This window comes from Panthera pardus, unplaced genomic scaffold (genome assembly GCF_024362965.1).
Source record: "Panthera pardus isolate Hobbes unplaced genomic scaffold, ASM2436296v1 HiC_scaffold_3, whole genome shotgun sequence".
NCBI classification, from domain to species: Eukaryota; Metazoa; Chordata; class Mammalia; order Carnivora; family Felidae; genus Panthera; species Panthera pardus.
Genome location: NW_026526876.1, coordinates 1,206,516 through 1,225,615, shown reverse-complemented (window position 1 = coordinate 1,225,615; position 19,100 = coordinate 1,206,516). Strand labels below are relative to the sequence as shown.

The 19,100-nt window shown below is 56.8% G+C and overlaps 1 protein-coding gene across 1 annotated transcript in view; it reads right to left on the bottom strand.

Moving 5' to 3' along the window:
• LOC128774269 (collagen alpha-2(I) chain-like) overlaps positions 1 to 15,618 on the bottom strand; it is a 69,150-nt gene extending 53,532 nt beyond the window's left edge. The window contains exons 1-2 of the mRNA XM_053893039.1: positions 15,578 to 15,618; positions 6,726 to 7,239 (exon numbers count right to left, since the gene is read on the bottom strand). Coding sequence (XP_053749014.1) covers positions 6,726 to 7,239; positions 15,578 to 15,618 — 555 coding nt within the window. The remainder of the gene's footprint in view (positions 1 to 6,725; positions 7,240 to 15,577) is intronic.
• Positions 15,619 to 19,100: the final 3,482 nt, after the last annotated feature.

The window sequence follows — 19,100 nt, the reverse complement described above, 5'->3', positions numbered from 1 at the left end:
GAAATCGGTCTGCCTTGACGGGGTTTGGAGGGCCACCCACCGCTCCCTTCCCTTCCCTTCCTGGGGCGTCATCACTCTGCTCAGGAGAGCCCAGGCTGGGAAACACTTCCCCCAGCACAGAGCCGCCCTTTAAGATTCTTCAGGGAGGGAATAAAAAACAAGCAGGAGCGGGGACACCTGGGTGGCTCCGGTCGGTTGAGCACCTGACTCCTGATTTCCGCTCAGGTCACCATCTCACAGTTTTCTGAGATCGAGCCCCAACATGAGCTGGGCGCTGCCAGCACAGAGCCTGCTTGAGATTCTCCCTCTTTCTCTGCTCCTCCCCCTCTCCCATCCTCGGCGTCGTCTCAGAATAAACAGATCAACTTAAAAGAACACAAAAAAACCAACGAGGAGGAACCATTCCCTAGCACCTTCTAGGTACCAGGCAGTGCTGCATGTTACCTGCGTTAACTCACTAATCCTTCCAACAATTCTATGAGGTAGGTGCTGCCATCTTCTCTATCTTACGGATGAGGCACACGAGCAAAGAAAATAAGTAACTTGTGCCAGTCAGTCAGTGGCGGAGCTGGGGATGGGAACTGCGGCCGCTGAGCTCCAAATACAAGCGCTCGTCTGTCGGCGAGGCCGTAGGAGAGAGGCATCACACTTGTGGCCGTGCTCCCAGCACGCTGGTGTGCAACAGGGTCTCAATGTGCGATTTGTGAATGAGTGCACGAACAAACGAGTGAGTCTGTGGTCACACGGCCACACCCACTGCCGCCGCCGCCGAAGTCACAAGTTGCCGGATGCTTTCTCAGAGCCCACCCACAGCGCTGGGACAGAGCCTCTCTGGAAACAGAAGCTCTGGCCAGAAAGCTCGTAGAATTCTCACCTGCCCCGCTGTGTAACAAAGACCCCCGCCCGCAATCCACCTCCTCCACCGGGCTGGAAAAGAAACTTTGTTTTGGCCAGTGTCGCGGCGGGGAAGGTTTAGAGGCAACCCGGCACGGACCTGCCGTCTTTTCTGCGCGCAATCAGGAGGGGCCTGTGATTACGCCCCGTTATTATTATTTTTGATTATGCCCATCATAAAGGTGGGGGTACGGAGCCTAGAGAGGGCAGTCAGTACCCAGATTTGGCCCAGACGGGCCGAACCCCAAAGCCTGTGTTTATGGCCCCAGGTTCAGACCCTTCCTTGCGTCCCAGATCCTAAGACACCCTAACACCGGCAGCACGTTTAAAGTTTGCAGAAATTAACGCTCGCATCTTTGACGGGGGAGGGAGGTGCCGGGCCTGAAGCAGCAGCTGGAACGAAACCTTTTCCTGGTTCTCGACCAGCGCTTCTGCTGTTCCCCCACCACGCTGTCCTGTGCACAGTCTCCAAGGAGGGGGCTCGAGGAAAGGGGGCCCCAGCTCTGCTCCGGTCTGCAGGTCCTGCCTCTGGACCCCCAGCCCCGGGCCTGCCCACGCTCTGAGTGAGCCCCCCCCCGCCGTCCCTGTTCTGTCTGCCCCCTCCACTCGGTCCCCTACTTTCTTCATGCAGAGTTGCTGACTTGGGCTCACGCACCATCAGTCTGAAAGCAGCTGACCTTCTCCCAGTTTACAGCTGAAACGGAGGCCTGAGGGAAGAGGGGACATGTCCCCACAGCTCCTCCCCGATGGCTGCCAGCGCCCGGTCCCTGGCCGGCTGCATCTGTTTCCCCTCCCAGGACTCGCTCGTGCCCCTCCGTGGCACCCCGGGCGCCTGTTGACCTGAGCCTGACCACTTTATATAGAAGCTGGATGTTCAGGGTCCACCTGGCTCTTGGACTTGGAAGGCCCGGAAGGCCAGACCACAGGTGGTTCTTCTCTGGGGCCCAGTTTGAGCATGGGGCTGAGGCCAAAAACCCGAGGGGATGTCTGCTGAGAGAAGGAAGGAAGGAAGGAAGGAAGGAAGGAAGGAAGGAAGGAAGGAAGGATGGAAGGAAGGAAGGAAGGATGGAAGGAAGGGAGCAAGGTTCAGTGTCAGAGGCCTAGAACTCCTGGGTACTTCCTTTGCTGATCCTGAGCATACAATTTAGCCTCAGGAGCATCTCCTTCCCCCCCTCCCTCCGCGTCTTTCTCTCTCTCCCCTGCCTTCTCTCTTCTCCTGCCTCACCTTCATCCCTGTCTCCCTCCCTCCCTCCCTCCCTCTGTCCCACACACACTATTCACTCAGAGTTGAAGAACCAGCAGAACAAAATCTCTCCTTTGCCAGTGGAGCCCCAGTCTTTGCCTCCAGCCCCTGGCATCCCCCCCACCCCGCCCCCCATCACATTCCAGTCTCAGATCCCCAGTGACCCACCCCGGCACAGGGCACAGCCCTGCCTCAAACCGTAGTCTCCTTGATCCCCCGGGGAAACAGGATGAGCCAGTTTCTCCTCAGCCCCCTCAGGGGGCAGCCTGGGGGTGCTGGGCCCCTCTCTGGCCCTGCCTGTCACTCAGAAGTCTGACAGAACAGAATCCTCTGACTAGGGCCCTGAGCACCTGCCAAGGATCTCAGGGGCCCACAGAAACAGCGTCAGGCTCTCACCCGGCCCACCGCACCTAGCCCTTCCTGCCAGGAAGCATTTCCAAGCGTCTCCCCGTGTTCCAGGCCTCGCCCTTGGCACTGGGGCTGGGAGAGGAGGGAGGTGTGCTCTCAGGCCTAGATGCTCCAGCCTGGTGGGGAGGACAGACACTGACAGAATTACCGATAATTCCATGATAAACACTATGCCACGGGTATAGACAAAGGGAGATGACTCAGTCTGCCTCACAGGTCAGAGGAGGAGGAGACAGGACGTCTGTTTTGGTCTTGGGAGGCAGGGAGGAAGGTGAAAGGCATCCTAGGTAGAAGCAGCGGCCAGGGAAATGCACGGAGGCAGGGATGTCCGTGGCTGAGTCCTGGGAAGAAGGCTGTGCTGTGGCTGGAGGGAGAGGAAGGGGCTTGAATAGGGCAGAGCAGGCGGGGGGAGGGAGGGACACACCAGGAAGGGCCCCTACAGGGTGGGAAGGACCACGGACCGGACCTGTATTCAGTCCAGCAGGAGCCCTTGGAAGTTATCTGCTGAGGTTGAGAAAGATCACTCTGGTAGTGTGGACCCCGCTGGGAGGGGCAGGGTGGAGGCAGGGAGGCCAGTGAGGCCCAGCACAACCTCTTTGGCCACCATTCGTTCTGAGCTAGTTCCACCCCTCTTGGCCGCGGTACACAGGCCACGTCCGTTCCAGCCTCCAAACACTTGCTTGTGTGTTCCCTCTGCCAGGAACGCCCCTCTTCTTACTTACCTACGCTTGAAGCCCCTGCCTCCATAAAGCTCCCAACTCTGGTCAAGACTGAATCCTAAAGCCCAACTTCTCTGTCCCACCCATCTGGGAAAGAAATTCTGCAGTGGCTCCCTCCGCTCTTCTTCACGGGGGCAAGTCTTACCCAAGATGCTGCCCCACACTCTTGCCCTTATTATCCCCGTAACGCCTACAGGGTGCCTTCACCGGGGGACCCGCTTCCTGCTTGAAACCTGGCTCGAGCTCCCATGACAATGCTGGTTCCCTTGGGTATTATCTGGGTCTCAGTCACCCACCGGGCTGTGACCTTTTTGGAGGCAGGTGTACAGGGCCTCAGAAATGCTGGGTCCTTAGAAAACACCTGTTCCCTTGGGGCCGGTGAGCTTAGGCACCTTTCCCACAGAAACACTGCCCGCACTGCGCATGGCTTCACCTTGTCCCTCCCTGTGACCCACACATTAAAAGGTGGGAGGGGGCACAACCACAGGTGGCTATCACAAGCAACAAGACAGGGGCGCCTGGGTGGCTCCGTTGGTTAAGCGTCTAACTCTTGACTTCGGCTCAGGTCATGATTTCGTGCTTAGTGAGTTCAAGCCCTGCATCAGGTTCCACGCTTACAGCACAGAGCCTTCTTGGGATTCTCTCTCTTTCTCTCTCTCCCTCTCTCTCTCCGCCCCTCCCCTACTCATGCTCTCTCTCGAAATAAGTAACAAAAGATAGGACACTGAGACACAGAGAGGTAAATGACTCATTTAGTGTGTGTGTGGGGGGGGGGGGGGTTGGGGGGAACCAGGAGTCAATCCAAAGCCTGGCCCCGGAGCACCTCGCCCTGTGACTTTCCAAAGACAAATGGAAAGGAAAAAGGAAGCGAAACAGTAAGAGCCTGAGATACATTTTCATTGGGGGTAAAAGAAAGCTATATACTGATATATATGATACATGTATATGTATGCGAGTAGCAAATCATCTATAAGGATACATTCAAACTCTTAACTAAGGTTACCTGGGGGGGGGGGCGTTGTGGAGTATATTTATTCTATATACTTCTGGGTTATTTGCATTTTTCACAGTAAGCATGAATCCACGTGTTAGTCGAGTAATTTAAAAAGGGAGAACTTGTCAGGGCCTCAGTTTATGTGTGTGGAATGAACAGAAGCCAGATTCATTTTGTTGGACTGTTTTCTTCTAAGTCTGGGTATGACCCATTCGTGGATTGTGAAATCAATTTAGTGGGCTGCAACCGGCATTTAAAAAAAATTTTTTTTTCAAATAGGCTAGAACAGAAAGTATCCGCTCAGCAAAGTAGAGGATAGAGTTATTTCACTCAACTTTTGTTTCAGTTTTAGATAGTGGGGTGAACAGAATTGTGACCTAACATGTACTTCTTCCTACTGGCAAGAGTTTGAAAACCATGGGTAGAGACTTGGGGGGGGGGGCCGTCTGAAAGGAATGGGGGAGGGGGCACCTGCAAGAGCCTCTTGGTCAGGTCTGAGTGGGTGAGTTCCAACTCTGGGAAGAAGCCAGAGGGGCCCCTGGTTCTTGGAAAAGCCCTATTTAGCCCACTCCAGAGTTGGCTTCTGGGCCTGGATCATCTCTTGATAAGACTGCTTCCCTCCAAGGCTTTTGCCTGTGAGAGGCTTGGCCAGATTTCTGGGAATGAGCCTCCCAGAGACCAGAAGGTCTGTGTTCACTCCTCTGTGGCACCCAGAGCTCCTAAGGATGCTCCTGGGGTCCCATGTACACCCTGGGCCGTCAAACGGGCGGGGTGGGAAACAAGATTCTTTTCCAGCTTCCACATCCCCAGAGCCACATCCCAGGGAAGCCTCTGGAAACACAGCTGTGTGGTCAATCGGGAGGGGCCTCCACTGAGTCTGCAGCGAGGGCTGCCCCCACCCTGGGTGAGCCCGACCTGGGCAGAGAGAGGTCTTTATGGAGAATGGGGTGGGGGAAGGGAAGCAGAGCCCCCGGCCTGGGGCTCCCAGGGCGCTGGCGCCCCCACTTCGCAGCTCGCCTAACCCACCCCCGCCTCCCCTCCCAGGGCAGCAGACAACTAAAAAAAGATAAAATAAAAAAGAAGTAATTCCCCTGCTCTGACGTCAGCGCGAGGTTTTAACAGCCCGGCAGCGGCATGAAAACTGGATTGCAACCAGATGTAATGCCCTTGAATCGTCAACACACCGCTGCGTTGGAGAAATAAAAGCAGGAGGGGGGTGGAGGTGCGGCACTCTGCGTGGGAGGGAACCGTGCGGGTCCCGCGTGGGTCCTGGGATCCGAGCCTGCCGAAACCACGGGAAAGGCGCTGCGGGAGGGAGAGCTACGAGCGGGGCAGCTCGGGGCCCGGGTCCGCCATTCAGGCGCGCTGCCTCCCCTCCCCCAGCCCCCCCAATAGCGCATTGTTACGCTCGGTTTTGTCCGTCCGGAGCCGAAACCCCAGCGCTCCCCGCCCCCTCCGCCCCCGATCGAGGGCTTCCAAGAGGGCACAGCTCCGGCCGGCACTCCGGCCCTCGGCGTGGACTCAGAACCCCCAGAAGGGAAACGGGCTCGCTGGGAAAACGGGCGCCCCAGGAAGCTGGGGCCGCAGCGGCCTCGGGCCTGACTGATGTTTCGCTTCCCCTCCGCCCCTCCTCCGAGGCCCCCGGCGCGACCAAGGCTCCAAATGTCACCCCCGCGCCCTGACACCCCCTCGCCCCCTCCGCACTCGGCGACGCCGCCCGGCGCCCGGCCTCCACGTCTCCTCCCCGGGCCCCTGCCTCCTAGGGCGCGGGGGGCCGGGGACCCGGCCGGCTCGCCGCGCCGCTGTCCGGGGGCCCGGGGCTCACGCGTCCGGTGCCCCCGACCGTGACGTCACCCCCGAAGGGCCCGTGAGCCCGGGGCCTGGCCGCGCCGGAGCTCCCCGGGCCTTAGGGCCGTTTCCTGCCCGGTCGCGGGGCCTGCGCACAGGCCCGGGCGCCGATGCCCGCGTGGGGGCACCGCGGGGACCCCCGGCGCGCCCCATCTCCCCCACGCACGGCCCTCACCGCCCCCGGCGCCCTGCCTCCCACGCCGTGCCGCACGCCAGGCCCCGAGTCCCACACGCTCAAGTCGGCTCCCCGCCCCCCACCCCGGGCGCACTCACAAAGCTCCCCTCCCGCCCCGGCGCCGGGCGAGTGTCCCCCCGCGTCCCCACGCCCCGCGCGGCAACACTCCGCGCCCCGGCGCACACACAGCCCCGGGCCACACGCGCCCCTCGCCGCTCGCGCCCCCACGCCACGCACCGCCCCCGGGGCGGCCCTCCGGTGACCTCGCGCACCCCCACACCACACAAAGCGGTGACCCCGCGGACCCCCACGTCGCGGCCCGCGGCGCGCTCGGCCCCCGAGCCCGCCTCCGTTCCTCACCCTGCCTCGGCTCCCGCCGCCTCGCGCCGCCCCCACCCCGGCAGCGCCCCCCGCAGCCCCCGCGCCCCAGCGCTCCGTGCTCACCTCGGCGCCCGCGCTCACTCGGGGGTCCTGGGTCTCGCGCTGCGACTTCGCGGCCCGCAGGCCCGGGCGGCCATGGGGGTCAGGGCGCGGCGGCCCGGCCGGCCGGCGGCCAGGCAGGAAGGAGGGTGGGCCGCGGCGCCCCCTCCTCGCGCCGGCGCTCGGGCGGCGGGCAGGGCGGCCTGCTCGGCTCGCCTCTCGCCCTCGCCGCCGCCTCGCTCTCCGCCTCGACTCTCCGAGCCCAGCCGCGGCGGGGGCGGCGCCCGGGGGCGCGGGGAGCGGGCGGCGCGGGGAGCGGGCCCTGGCCGCGCACCCGGCCGGGCCTGCCTGGTGTCCGCGGGTGCCGCGGGGAAATGCGATCCCCTCCGCACAGGAAGAGCGAGCGGGCGGGCGGGCGGGCGACGCGCGGGGGGAGAAGGAGAGCGAGAGCGGGAGGAAAAAAGTTCCCGGGCGGCCTGGCTGCGCTCGCTCGAGGCCCCGGGCGCCAGGTGGGCCGTGCGCGCCCCGACAGCACCCCCTGGCGGTCCGCGCGCCCCACTGCGCGTCACCCCCCCCCCCCCCCCCACCGCCTGCCCGCCGGCTTTGGGGGGAGGGCGCCTTGCGTGGGATCCAGGTGGAGCCCTCCCGGACTCGCACGCCCCGCCTGGGTCCTGGGGACGCCGTGGGACTGGGGGCTGGGTGAGGGCTGGAACCTCGGGCGGATTTGGACTGGCACCTTGCCCTCAGATGCTTCCAGTCTCTGGCCTGGTTCCTAGGCCAGGCTCCCACCCTCGCCCCACCATCAGCCGTCACCGTGACCTCCTCTTTACAGGGTGGGAAACATTTTTGACGTCTAAACTCAACAGGTCGGACATAAATTTCTCCACTTACTGGGTTCCCGGCACCTTGCTGGGTGCTGGGGAATCAACAGAGACAAATGGTCCCAAGCTGTCAGGGAGCTAACCTCCTGTGGGGGACAGACAGACAACAAACAAATGCTTACATACGTAAAGAAGATAATTTCAGGGAGTAATGAGTCCTAGGAAGCAAATTAGCAGGTGAAGTGACAGAGAGGGGCTACTTAGCTGGAAGTGAGAGAAGGAGGCCTGAGCACAGAACTGAAAAACAGGAAGGCAGCCTGCCATGAGTAGAGCCAGGGGAAGACCATTCCCAGCAGAGGGAAGATCAAGTACAAAGGCCCTGAGGCAGGAGACAGCTCGATGTGTAAAGGGCCAGGAGATAGGTGGTGGGCACACTGAAGGCAGAACCATAACGGAAGACCTCGGTCTTCAAGGCTACAGAGGGCCTGGTGAGGAATTTGGATGCGATTCTGGTGCCGCGGGAAGGAAGCCGTTGGCAGATTTTAAGCAGAGGAATGTTGAATAAACGAGTGAGTGAATGAGCCTGTGAACTTATAGACAATTGCTGCTCTAACGCTTTGACTCACCAGGGCTCAGGCAGAAACCCACAGACACCTGCTCTGGGAGCCTCCCCACCAGCCCCCCCAGCCTCTGGGGTCTGTTGGTCCTATGGAGGGGAGGGCAGAGCATCAGAGCTCCCAGGTGACCCGGGGCTAGTGAGGTCCCCTATCTAACCTCAGCTTCCTCATTGGTAAAATAGGCTGTAGTAGGTACAGTGCCCTTACTCTGTGCCAGATACTGTCTGTCTGTCTTTCTTTCTTTCTTTCTTTCTTTCTTTCTTTTTTCTTTCTTTCTCTTTCTTTCTTTCTTTCTTTCTTTCTTTCTTTCTCTTTCTTTTTCTTTCTCTCTTTTTCTTTCTCTTTCTTTTTTTCTTTCTTTCCTTTTCTTTCTCTTTCTTTTTCTTTCTTTCTCTTTCTTTCTCTTTCTTTTTCTTTCTTTCTCTTTCTTTCTTCTTTCTTTCTTTCTTTCTTTTTCTTTCTTTTTTAAGGCTTATGTATTTATTTTGAGAGAGAGAAAGAGAGAGAGCACAAGCAGGTGAGGGTCAGAGAGAAGGAAAGACAGAATCCCAAGCAGGCTCCACACCATCAGTGCAGAGCCAGATGCGGGGCTGAGACTCACGAACTATGAGATCGTGACCTGAGCCGAGATCAAGAGTCAGCTGCTTCACCAACTGACTGAGCCACGTAGGTGCCCTGAGATACTGTCCTTCTTTGTATGGGTTGTCTCATTCGATCCTGGCAGCCCTTTTGTGAGGCTGGCTCACTCATCACATTTTGTTCATGTGGCACAGAGTGGTGAAATCACCCGCCCAGGTTCCCAAGCTAACGTGTCAGAGCCAAGACCTGCACCCTTCCCACTGAAGCTCAGTCACCTATCTCCCACGGAGAGTGGCGAATGGTAAGAGCGAGGCGGGGGCTGGGTCACAAAGTGAGCTGCACCGTTTTTTGTTTTTTTTTTTTTTTGTTTTTTTTTTTTAAATTTTTTTAACGTCTTATTTATTTTTGAGACAGGGAGAGACAGAGCATGAACAGGGGAGGGTCAGAGAGAGGGAGACACAGAATCCGAAACAGGCTCCAGGCTCTGAGCTGTCAGCACAGAGCCCGACGCGGGGCTCAAACTCACGGACCGCGAGATCATGACCTGAGCTGAAGTCGGCTGCTTAACCGACTGAGCCACCCAGGCACCCCTGCACCGTTTTAAGCTAGTTCTAAGCACACGTTCTGGGGGGAGCTGGGGGGAGACCAACCTGGTTTCTAAATCTGGCTCTTTTGTGCCAGCTTTGGGCAGACCACTTGACTTGCTGAGTCTCGGTTTCCTCATCTGTAAAATGGGGGTCACAGCAGTACCTGCTTCCTGGGGTTGTTGAGAGGATTGAATTAAGTAAGGTGGGTGAAGCATTAAGCCCAGAGGTCAAATACTAGCTGAGTGGGAATGGCTGCTTTCATCCGTTCAGGGGCTTTTTAACCCCCACCATGGTCCACTCTCCTGCCCTCCGTGCCTTAACCTGCTTTTGGGAGAGCCCAGGGGCAGGCCTGACGCCAGGAACCTCAGTGGGAGCTGGAGGAGGCGGCCTCGCTGCGGGAAGGAGATTGCGTGGGGTCCAAATACTCACAACTGCCATTGTCGAGCACCTACGTGCACCCGCTGCCTTCCGTATGTATTATTTCCTGCAGCTGCTGTGACAAATGACCACAATTTCACTGGCTTAAAACAACACGCATCTACTCTTTACCGTTCTAGAGGTCCGAAGAGTCTGAAATCAGCTTCCCACGGCTAAAGTCAAGGTGTTGGGAGGGCTGGCTCTTTCTGGAGACTCTAGGGAAGAATCTGTTCCCTGTCTTTTCTAGCTTCTGGAGACCACCTGCATTTCATGGCTTGTGATGGCGTGGCGACCTCCAGAAGCTAGAAAAGGCAAGAAAACAATAGCTTCTGTTGTCCTGCCTCCTACTTCCTCCCTTGACCTTCCTGCCTCCTCTTCTAAGGAACTTTGTGATTACATTAGGGACACCTGTATATTCCAGACCCTTAATTTAATCACACCTGCAAGGACATCACCCCCACCCCCTCCCCCCGATTTTTTTTTTCCATATAAGAGAACATCCACGGGGCCCAGGGATTAAGACATGAATATCTTTGTGAGTCATTGTTTAGCCTCACACTCCATGCATTCTCTGAATTCTCCCTCATCATAACTCCTTTTACAGATAAGAAAATCATCAAGGCTCAGAGAGGTGAAGTCACTTGTCCAAGGTCATCCAGCACATGAGTTTATTCACCCGTTGCCTGTCAAGGAATTCCCGAAAGGCTTCCTGAAGGAGGTGACCTGTGAGCTGAGATCTGAAGAGTGATTTTCCCCAGTGTGTTTTAGTCAGGGGAGGGCATGGGGCTTCTCAGAAGAGAGCAGGGAACTGAACAGGGGTCACTGTCAGCAAAGCCAGTGCCCGAGAGATTTCTGCTGAGAACTGCTTCGTCATCCTTAGCCAGATGCGGTAAGAGGGCCAGGAGGGAGGGGGCCACCGTTCAACAGACTCCCAGTAAAGACGCTGTTGGTACAAGTCTCAAACTTGCAGCTTGAATGTGGAATCCAGGGTGCTGGGTTTGTTTGGACTGGAGAGGAGAGCAGAGTGTTTGAAAATCTGGAGTTGAGTACCTTTAAGGAATCTAAGTTCTTGGTGAGTTGAAATACCTGTTTTGTTTTTTCTTTTTAAGTTTATTTATTTATGTTGAGAGAAAGAGAGAGCAAGAGCAGGGGAGGGGCAGAGAGAGAGAATCCCAAGTAGGCTCTGTCATGGTCAGTGCAGAGCCCGATGTGGGGCTCGAACCCACGAATCATGAGATCATGACCTGCGCTGAAATCAAGAGTCAGATGCTCAACTGACTGAGCCACCCAGTCACCCTTGAGATACCTTTAAGGAATATAAATTTTACTTCTTGTTCTCTTTTAAATCCCCAGATGCATTTGAATTTGGATACCCTCCCTCTTCCCAGGGGTCTTAAGACCTAGTTCTGCCTCTGTGTGGCCTTGGCCTTGGGCTACCCTTAGTTTTGTCACAGGTTGAAAGGAGACAAAGACCTCTACCTAGGGGAGGGAGAAAGACCCTTGTGGGCTGGAGGATAGGAAAAGGGGAAGGATCTTTCTCAAGATTGGATCGAGCATCCTGAGCGAATAGCCTTATTTATCATTTGCTCACTCAACAGAATACAAAGCGAGCCTTTCACCAAGCCTCAGCCTCATTGGGTAGACACCCCCATTCAAATAGCCCCCTGGTTCACACAAGGAAACTGAGGCCAGGGAGGGGAAGTACCTAGAGCAAGAAAGTACAGAGTGGGATTCGGGGGTGTGTAAGTGCCCTGCTGGAGCTCAACCGCACGGCCAGCCTCCTGTCTTAGGGCCAAAGCACCTGGGGGCTCAAGGCAGAATTTAGGATGTGCAGCAGCCTCCCATTCGTAAGTACATAGCCAGCATTTACTGAGCACTTACTATGTGCCAGGCCCTGTGCATTTTGGTCTGTGAGGTGGAGACTCACGGTCTGCATTTTGCAGATGAGAAACCAGAGGCCCAGAGAGGGGAGAGAACATTCCCAGAATTGGTCAGCTCAGTGCTTGTAGCTGTCGGCTTAGTCCGGGCATTCTTCGGGCCACTGAATTCCATCCGCTGAGTTCCATCCTGTTCTGAAACACTTCATGTGCGGGGTTTTCCTTGTTGAGATGGGGCTGACCCAGCCAGATAGATGGAGCCTCGATTTGTCAGCCACGGGGCACGAGCCCCCAGGAGTTCTCCAATATCCTTCTCACCAACTTTGTGAGATTCTACAGCTTTGGTTAAGATTTGAAGATTTCCTTCACCATCAACTTGTGTAAGTGAAACTGATGGAAAAGATGCCCACGGCAGGGGCCGGGGGAGACGTGGTGCTAAACAGCAGGGGTGGGGGCTAAGTTTGTAAGCCGTCAGGACAGTGGCAAATCTGGTCACGTTTTAACAGTTTTTACTTCCAATGCAGATAACAAACGCTCAGCTGCTGGGGACCCCCATCACCTGGATTAGCTGGGTCAGCCCAGGAACAGTTGCATCGAGAATTATAGGAGGGGGGGGGGGGATAAAATTCCATCTTGTCTCAGCCATTATGGGTCTCTTTCCAGAACCTTGTCTTTTGGTGGTAATAACCCATCTACTTCTGGGATGCAGAGGTGGTCGTATGACTCAGATTTAGCCAACCAAAATGCCCTGTTTGCCTGGCCACCGTAACTGGTTCAGGAAAGGCCACAGGACCCAAGCCCTCTGGGAGTTTTGCTGGAAGCATTGAGCTTTGCCAGGCCCTCCAGGAGTTGTTAAGCCAGTTGGCTGTGGGCCTGGGAATAAAGCCAATATGGAGAGAAGCTGTCTGCAGATACACCCAGAGATACCACCTGGGCACCTGGATCCAGCTATGCCTGAAGCTCAGAAACTCCTGGGCTTGCAGTTTCACAAACCAATAAATCCACCCGTTTGCATAAATTAGTGTGAGCTGATCTTCTGTTGCTTGTCTCAGAGAGAACCGAAGCTGCTTTGCCTGGAGAAGAATAATTAGGAACGTGAGAATGAGAGCAGGGCCACTATCTCCAAAGAGCCGAAGGGTTGCCCTGGCCTTGTATACAGATTGTGTGGTTCCAGTGGGCAGGAGGATCTGGAGCAGGATGTTGGCTCTATGAGGAAGAACTTTCCCACAGTTAGAGCTGTTCAAAGAGGACCCCGCGCCACCTGGAGGGAGAGGGTAACTTCCTGTCTCTGGGGGTACGCAAACAGAAGCAGGATGTGATGAAAGGGACTGAGGCTGGCTAGAACAGCAATCCTGTAATTGACTATGACTCCGTACCTCAGGCCAGCTTCAGTGGAGAGCTGGAGAATACCATTTGCTCGCCATTTTTCATTGTAAAATATTTCAAAGGGCGCCTGAGCGACTCAGTCGGTTAAGCGTCCGACTTCGGCTCAGGTCATGATCTCGCGGTTTGTGGGTTCGAGCCCCGCGTCTGGCTCTGTGCTGACAGCTCGGGGCCTGGAGCCTCCTTCGGATTCCGTGTCTCCCTCTCACTCTGCCCTTCCCCTGCTCGTGCTCTGTCTCTCTTTGTCTATCAAACATAAATAAAGTAATAAAAAAATTTAAAAAGGTTTCAAATATTCAAGAAGATAAGACAGTAATTCAGCGATCGCCCCTGAATCCATTCTTGTCAGCTCAAGAAATAAAACTTTGCCAATGGAGCCTTGCTCCTGATGGCAGACTCCCACCCCCACCCCCACCGTCCCCTTGCTGGTCTTTAAGCTTTTATTACATACGCACAGGCCCAAGGGACATGTAGTTCACGGGTCTCTCTTAAATCGAGGGGTGGGACTTGCCATACTTTTGGGCCCTACAGAATTTTTTGTGATTGCCAGTGGTGAAAATAAAAGCAGTTGGCCACTAAGAAAACATATATTTTCCTTCTTTCTTTCTTTCTTTTTTAATAATAGAAAAGTATTACAAAAGCAGTCCCCAAACAATTTTTCATCTTGTGTTTATAAAAGCAACTCCATGACCCCCTCTCCACCTCCGGCGCCCCCCCCCCCCCCCGCCCCCCCCCCCGCCGCCTCCCCTGTTCTGCTGTTCGGGGCTCCCTCACCCTCAGCGCTGTGGGGGCTGAGCCGGAGATAAGGTGGATCAAGGGCTCTGCTCCTGCCCCGGGGTGTAGTAAGTGCTCCGTTATAGCACCAGTTGGAACTGTCATGCTTTTCAGGAACTGCTCCCCACCCCCAGCCACTCCCCTCAGTGGAGAAACTGTCACCCTCCTCCCTCTGCTCACCCCCTGGTCCCGGTGGTCGTGAAATCCTGACAGTTTCAGCCTCTGGTTGTCCCCCGATGACAGCCTCTGGAACCGGTCTCTTGCCTTCAGTTTTAACCCCCCAACATCTGCCCTCCTTACGGTGGCCCAGACAGTTGTTCCCTTCCAGTGTGTTCCTCCCGGGCTTGCCTCCCTCCACCCCGCAACCCACCCCAAGCCTGGCTTGGCCTTTCCGTGTCCTTCCCAGCCCCATCAGTTCCTCCTCCCAGCGTCCCCACCTACTATTCTCTCTGCACCTTTCTCTTTTTGCTCTGTCCGGGGGCTCCCTCCACACCCTTGCAGGCTCAACTCGAGAGTGGGTTCCTCCAGGGTCCGGGCGCCTGGGGGGCTCAGCTGGTTAAGCGTCCGACTTCAGCTCAGGTCATGATGTCAAGGTTCGTGGGTTCGAGTCCCGCGTCGGGCTCTGTGCTGTCAGCTCGGAGCCTGGAGCCTGCTTCCGATTCTGTGTCTCCCCCTCTCTCTGCTCCTCCCCAACTTGCGCTCTGTCTCTCTCAAAAACAAATAAACATTAAAAAATTAAAAAACAAAAAACAAAAAACAGTGGGCTCCTCCAGGGTGCCCTCCCGGAGCTCCTCGGGTCAAATCAGGCCTTTACTCCCTCAGCCGGGTGCCTGGACGCTTACTGTCCCATGGAATTCTGGGTGATCGCTATTTTTTATGAGTCTTTCTTGCTCGGGGTGGAGAGTTTCTTGAGGGCAAGAGTGCTGTCCTCTTCAGGGTTTGGCAGATAGTTTTTGCACAGCAATGATTAAAAACAGTAGCATTTACTCTTCTAGGCTCTTTGCACCTACCAATTCATTTCAGCCTCATAAGGGCTCAGCAAGGGAAGTACTAAATCAGCCCATTTTACAGATGAGGAGGGGAGGCACGGGGAGGGTGTGTATGTTGCCTGCGGCTGCCGTAACAAGTCACCACTAACCTAGTGGCTGAAAACAACACAGATTCTTTCTCTTACTGTTCTGGAGGTCAGGAGTCCAGAATCCATTTCTCTGAGCAGAGCTGGTTCTTTCTGGAGGCTCCAGGGGAGAATCCGTGTCGTTTTCTTTTCAGATGCCAGGGGCTGCCTGCGTTCCTCAGCCTGTGGCCCCTTCCTCGGTCACTGCTGCTTCTGGCTTCTGTTGTCACATCTCCTTCTCCTCTTTGTCACATCTCCGGCTGCCTCTGTCTTAGACGACACTTGTGATGACATTGGGCCCTCCAGATAAGCGATTCCTCTCCCATCTCAAGATCTTTGTCTTCATCACTGCAGAGTCTCTTTTGCCATCTGAGGTCACGTGCAAAGCGTTCGGGGTTTGGGGCTGTCTTTGGGGGCCATTATTCAGCCGACACAGAAGTGCCCCCGAGTGGGGTGGGGCATGAGTTACTTGGACCCTGATGAGGCCTCGAGGCCACTGCCAGCAAGACAGGGCACAGCCGTTCCTCCCACCTCCTCCCCATCCCCACATCCCCGGTGGTCAGCAGGGCCCAGACCAGGGTCTTTACTGAGAATTCAGTCTTTAGAATGTGCCAGGCAGTGGGTCAAACTGTTCCCATCTGTCATTGAGTCTCTACAACCATCATCCCTCATATACCCATTCTATGGATGTGCAGGTTGAGACTTACCAACAGCGGCTGGTATTTCTTGAGCATCGACTGTCAACCATGGCCGCGGCCACACCCTGTGCACCATATTTCACGGGTTCATATGCTCGGGCGGTGCTCACAGGGGCCCTGTAAGGGAGGTACTGTGATCCCCATGAAGGTACAGAGAGGAAACTGAGCTTGATGGTACGGCCACTAGTCACAGAACACTGAGGGCACTTGACGGACGAGGCTGAGCTGGGCTCCAGAGCTGCAGTCTGGAGGGGAAATGGAGGGCCGGCAAGGTCTGGTCTGGGTAGACAGCCCCCAGGCCGCTCCCTGTCAGGTTCATGGAACAGCCACGCTGGAGCCCAAGGGTGTGCAGGCTCTGTCCAGCTGCCAGGCCTCGAGGGGGAGAGAATGCTGGTCCTGGGCTGTGGGGTGGGGGCAAAGAGAAGCTGGTGGGAGGTAAGCAATGGGGGGCTGGGGGTAGGGAGGGCGTGCAAAGTGGGGAGTGGGGGTACAGAGCCTGGGCGGGTGGAGGAGGGAGTGGGGAGTGGGGTAGAGAGGGAGGGGGAGGGGGGACTGGGGTGATGGAGGAAGGGGAGGGATTAGGAAGTGGGGAGTGGGGGAGGGGGGAGATGGGAGGTCCGGGAGGGTCGCCATAGTAACGGGAGTCCGCGCCGCTCTGAGGCTGAGCTGCCCCTGGGGAAGGAGATAAAATGTTTTCTATCGATCTTTGTCGGGAGAGTCATCAGTGATAAGCTCCTCCAGCCAAGACGGGGCTGGAGGGGCCTGGCTGGTGGGAGTGCGCATGACGGCTGCACACTCCTCCGCCCGTGGCACCCAGGGTGGCCACCAGGACTGGGGGCGGATCGGGAGGCTGGGCAGGGAGCCGCATTCATCGGCCCTGGCCCTCTGGCCCCTTGTGCCCAGTGGGACAGTTACACCTGGGCTGGATGCGCGCGGAGTCAGGGACTGAGGGGACGAGACAGGGGCTGGGGATCTGGCTGATGTGTGGAAGGCTGTGAGGCCGTTCTCTGTGCCCCGAGGTCCAGCCGCAGGGAACTTGTCCTTTCTCTTCCCGGGAACTGGCGTCAGGTTCGTCAGGTGCCCACCTGTGGGATGGGCAGCCACGGCTGGGGAAGGACCCAGTGGCCTCCGCTGGGGACAAACGCTCCAGCCGTCTATGCTGCCGGGACCGGGGTCAGGGCCATTGTCCAGGGCCTCCGGGGACCGGGAGCGGCTTCCCCGCAGGACGCGTACGTGCCCGTGTGCGCATACGTGTGGGCCTCGCCGCCCCCAAGCGTACAGACGTGCGCGGATCACCTGCCCCTGCCAGTCTCCGTGGGTGTCCACCTGTGTCTATGTGGTTCCTTCGCTCCACGGGTGTTAGCGCCTGCGATGCCGGGGGGCTGGGCTGGACAGGGGTGCACCGGTGACCCAGGCAGACACAACTCCTCTTCCTCTTGGGGTCGACTTTTGGGGGTGGAGAGTCAGACAAATAAAACAGAAAAGTAAATAGGGAGACTCTGGATAATTATGTGCCAGGGATTCGTAGAGGGGGCGGGAGAGTGGGGAAGCGGCTTCTTAGTTCTGTAAGGAAGTCGTGGAGAACTAAAGAAGAACATGCTTGGCCCTGCAAATAGCAAGTGCAAAGGCCCTGAGGCAGGAGTGTGCCGGGAAGCTTAGCCCCTGGGGGGCTGGAGTGGGTGCGAGGGCACAGAGGGTCAGGAAAGGTTTGGGTGGCCACAGCGAGGCCTCTGGCTCTGACGCTGAGTGAGTGGGTGATCTCCCTTGAGGCCCCCACAACAATCCTAGGCCGAAGAGAACAGACGTGGGCCGGGGGCAGCAGCATGGATGCCGCCAGGCTGTGGCTGCATGAGTCCAGATGGGCATCAACAGGGCCTGGTCAGGGTGCGAGCCGGGACGGTGTGAAGAGTTACCGATCCCAAATATATTTTGAAGGTAAAATTGACAGGATTTGCAGACGTGGGAAGAGAAAGAGAGGCGTCCTGGGCACTCGAGAGTTTTGGCCTGAGCCATTGGCACTGTGTGTCTGTGGGCATCTGATCATTGCTCTCAGGCCCCGCTGTGTGGGGGCAGGTGTGTGTGCACAGCCCTGTCTCATCCCTGCCGTCGCCAGGGCCTGTGGGCTGGGAGCGGACAGCAGAGAGAGGAAACCAGGGAGGGAGGGGCCATGGCAGGTGCTTGAGAAACATTTATGGGTAAAAATGGGCACTTTAGGTCTACCCCTTCTCTGGGCACCACCAGCTGGTGGCGTCTGTCCTGGAGGCCCTGAGAGGGGACACCTCCCCAAGAGCAGAGACACTGGCTCTCACCTTCCACGTCACCTCCTTCCAGAAACCAGAGAGAATCTCACTGGTCCATTCAGCTCTCAGAATGCATTCACTTTCCTTCTCCACTCCCCCGATTCCTGTCCATCCTCCAAGAGCAGCTCAAACTCCGGTTTTTTTTTTAAATTTTTTTTTTAACATTTATTTATTTTTGAGACAGAGAGAGACAGAGTATGAACAGGGGAGCGGCAGAGAGAGAGGGAGACACAGAATCTGAAACAGGCTCCGGGCTCTGAGCTGTCAGCACAGAGCCCGATGTGGGGCTCGAACTCACGGACCACGAGATCATGACCCGAGCCGAAGTCGGACGCTTAACCGACCAAGCCACCCAGGCGCCCCTCAAACTCTGGTTTGAAGGAGTCTGGTGAGACACCAGCAAGGTGGGTACTGGAGTCAGCCAGGGGGTACTTAAGTCTGCCACTTGCTGCTGTGTGACCTGGGGCAAGTCACTTCACCTCTCTGAGCTGACACTTCTTCCCTGTGTAAGTAGGAGCCAAGAGCTGATAGCACCTGTCCTGTGGGGGTTGTTCAGCTGTTATCTCTGTGAGCCTCAGTTTCCTAATCTGTAAAGGAGGGCTGAGGGAAGATAAAAAGAGACACTATCTGTGCCCAGGTCACGGTACGCCTTTTCCCCACATTCATTCCTTTCTCCTGCCCTGGAACCCAGTCCTGTCTCCCCGTCTCCCCACTCTGCTTCTCTGGAACTCCCCACCCCCAATTCTAGGCGGCTCTCGTTAGGCTGTGACCACAGGCCCACCAGACCCACAACGTTGGTACCACACAGGGTCTCCAAAGGCTGTCGCTGTAAATGGCCCTGCTCGGTTACCCGGCTGGCTTTAGGAGCTGGCCACAGAGCTCCAGCTCAGAGTCCGTGTGGCTCACCGTGGCAGACTGAAAATGGCCCCCAGGGGTGCCTGGGTGGCCCGGTCGGTTTGAGCATCCGACTTTGGCTCAAGTCATGAGCTCGCAGTTCATGAGTTCGAGCCCCACGTCGGGCTCTGTGCTGACAGCTCAGAGCCTGGAGCCTGCTTTGCGTTCTGTGTCTCCCTCTCTCTCTGCCCCTCCCTGACTTGCTCTCTTTCTCTCTCTCTCAAAAATAAATAGACATTAAAATTTTTTTTAAATTGAAAATGGGCCCCCAAACATACCTAAATCCTAAACCCTGGAACTTGTGGCCCAAAAAGTGTCTTTAACAGGTCTGACGTAGT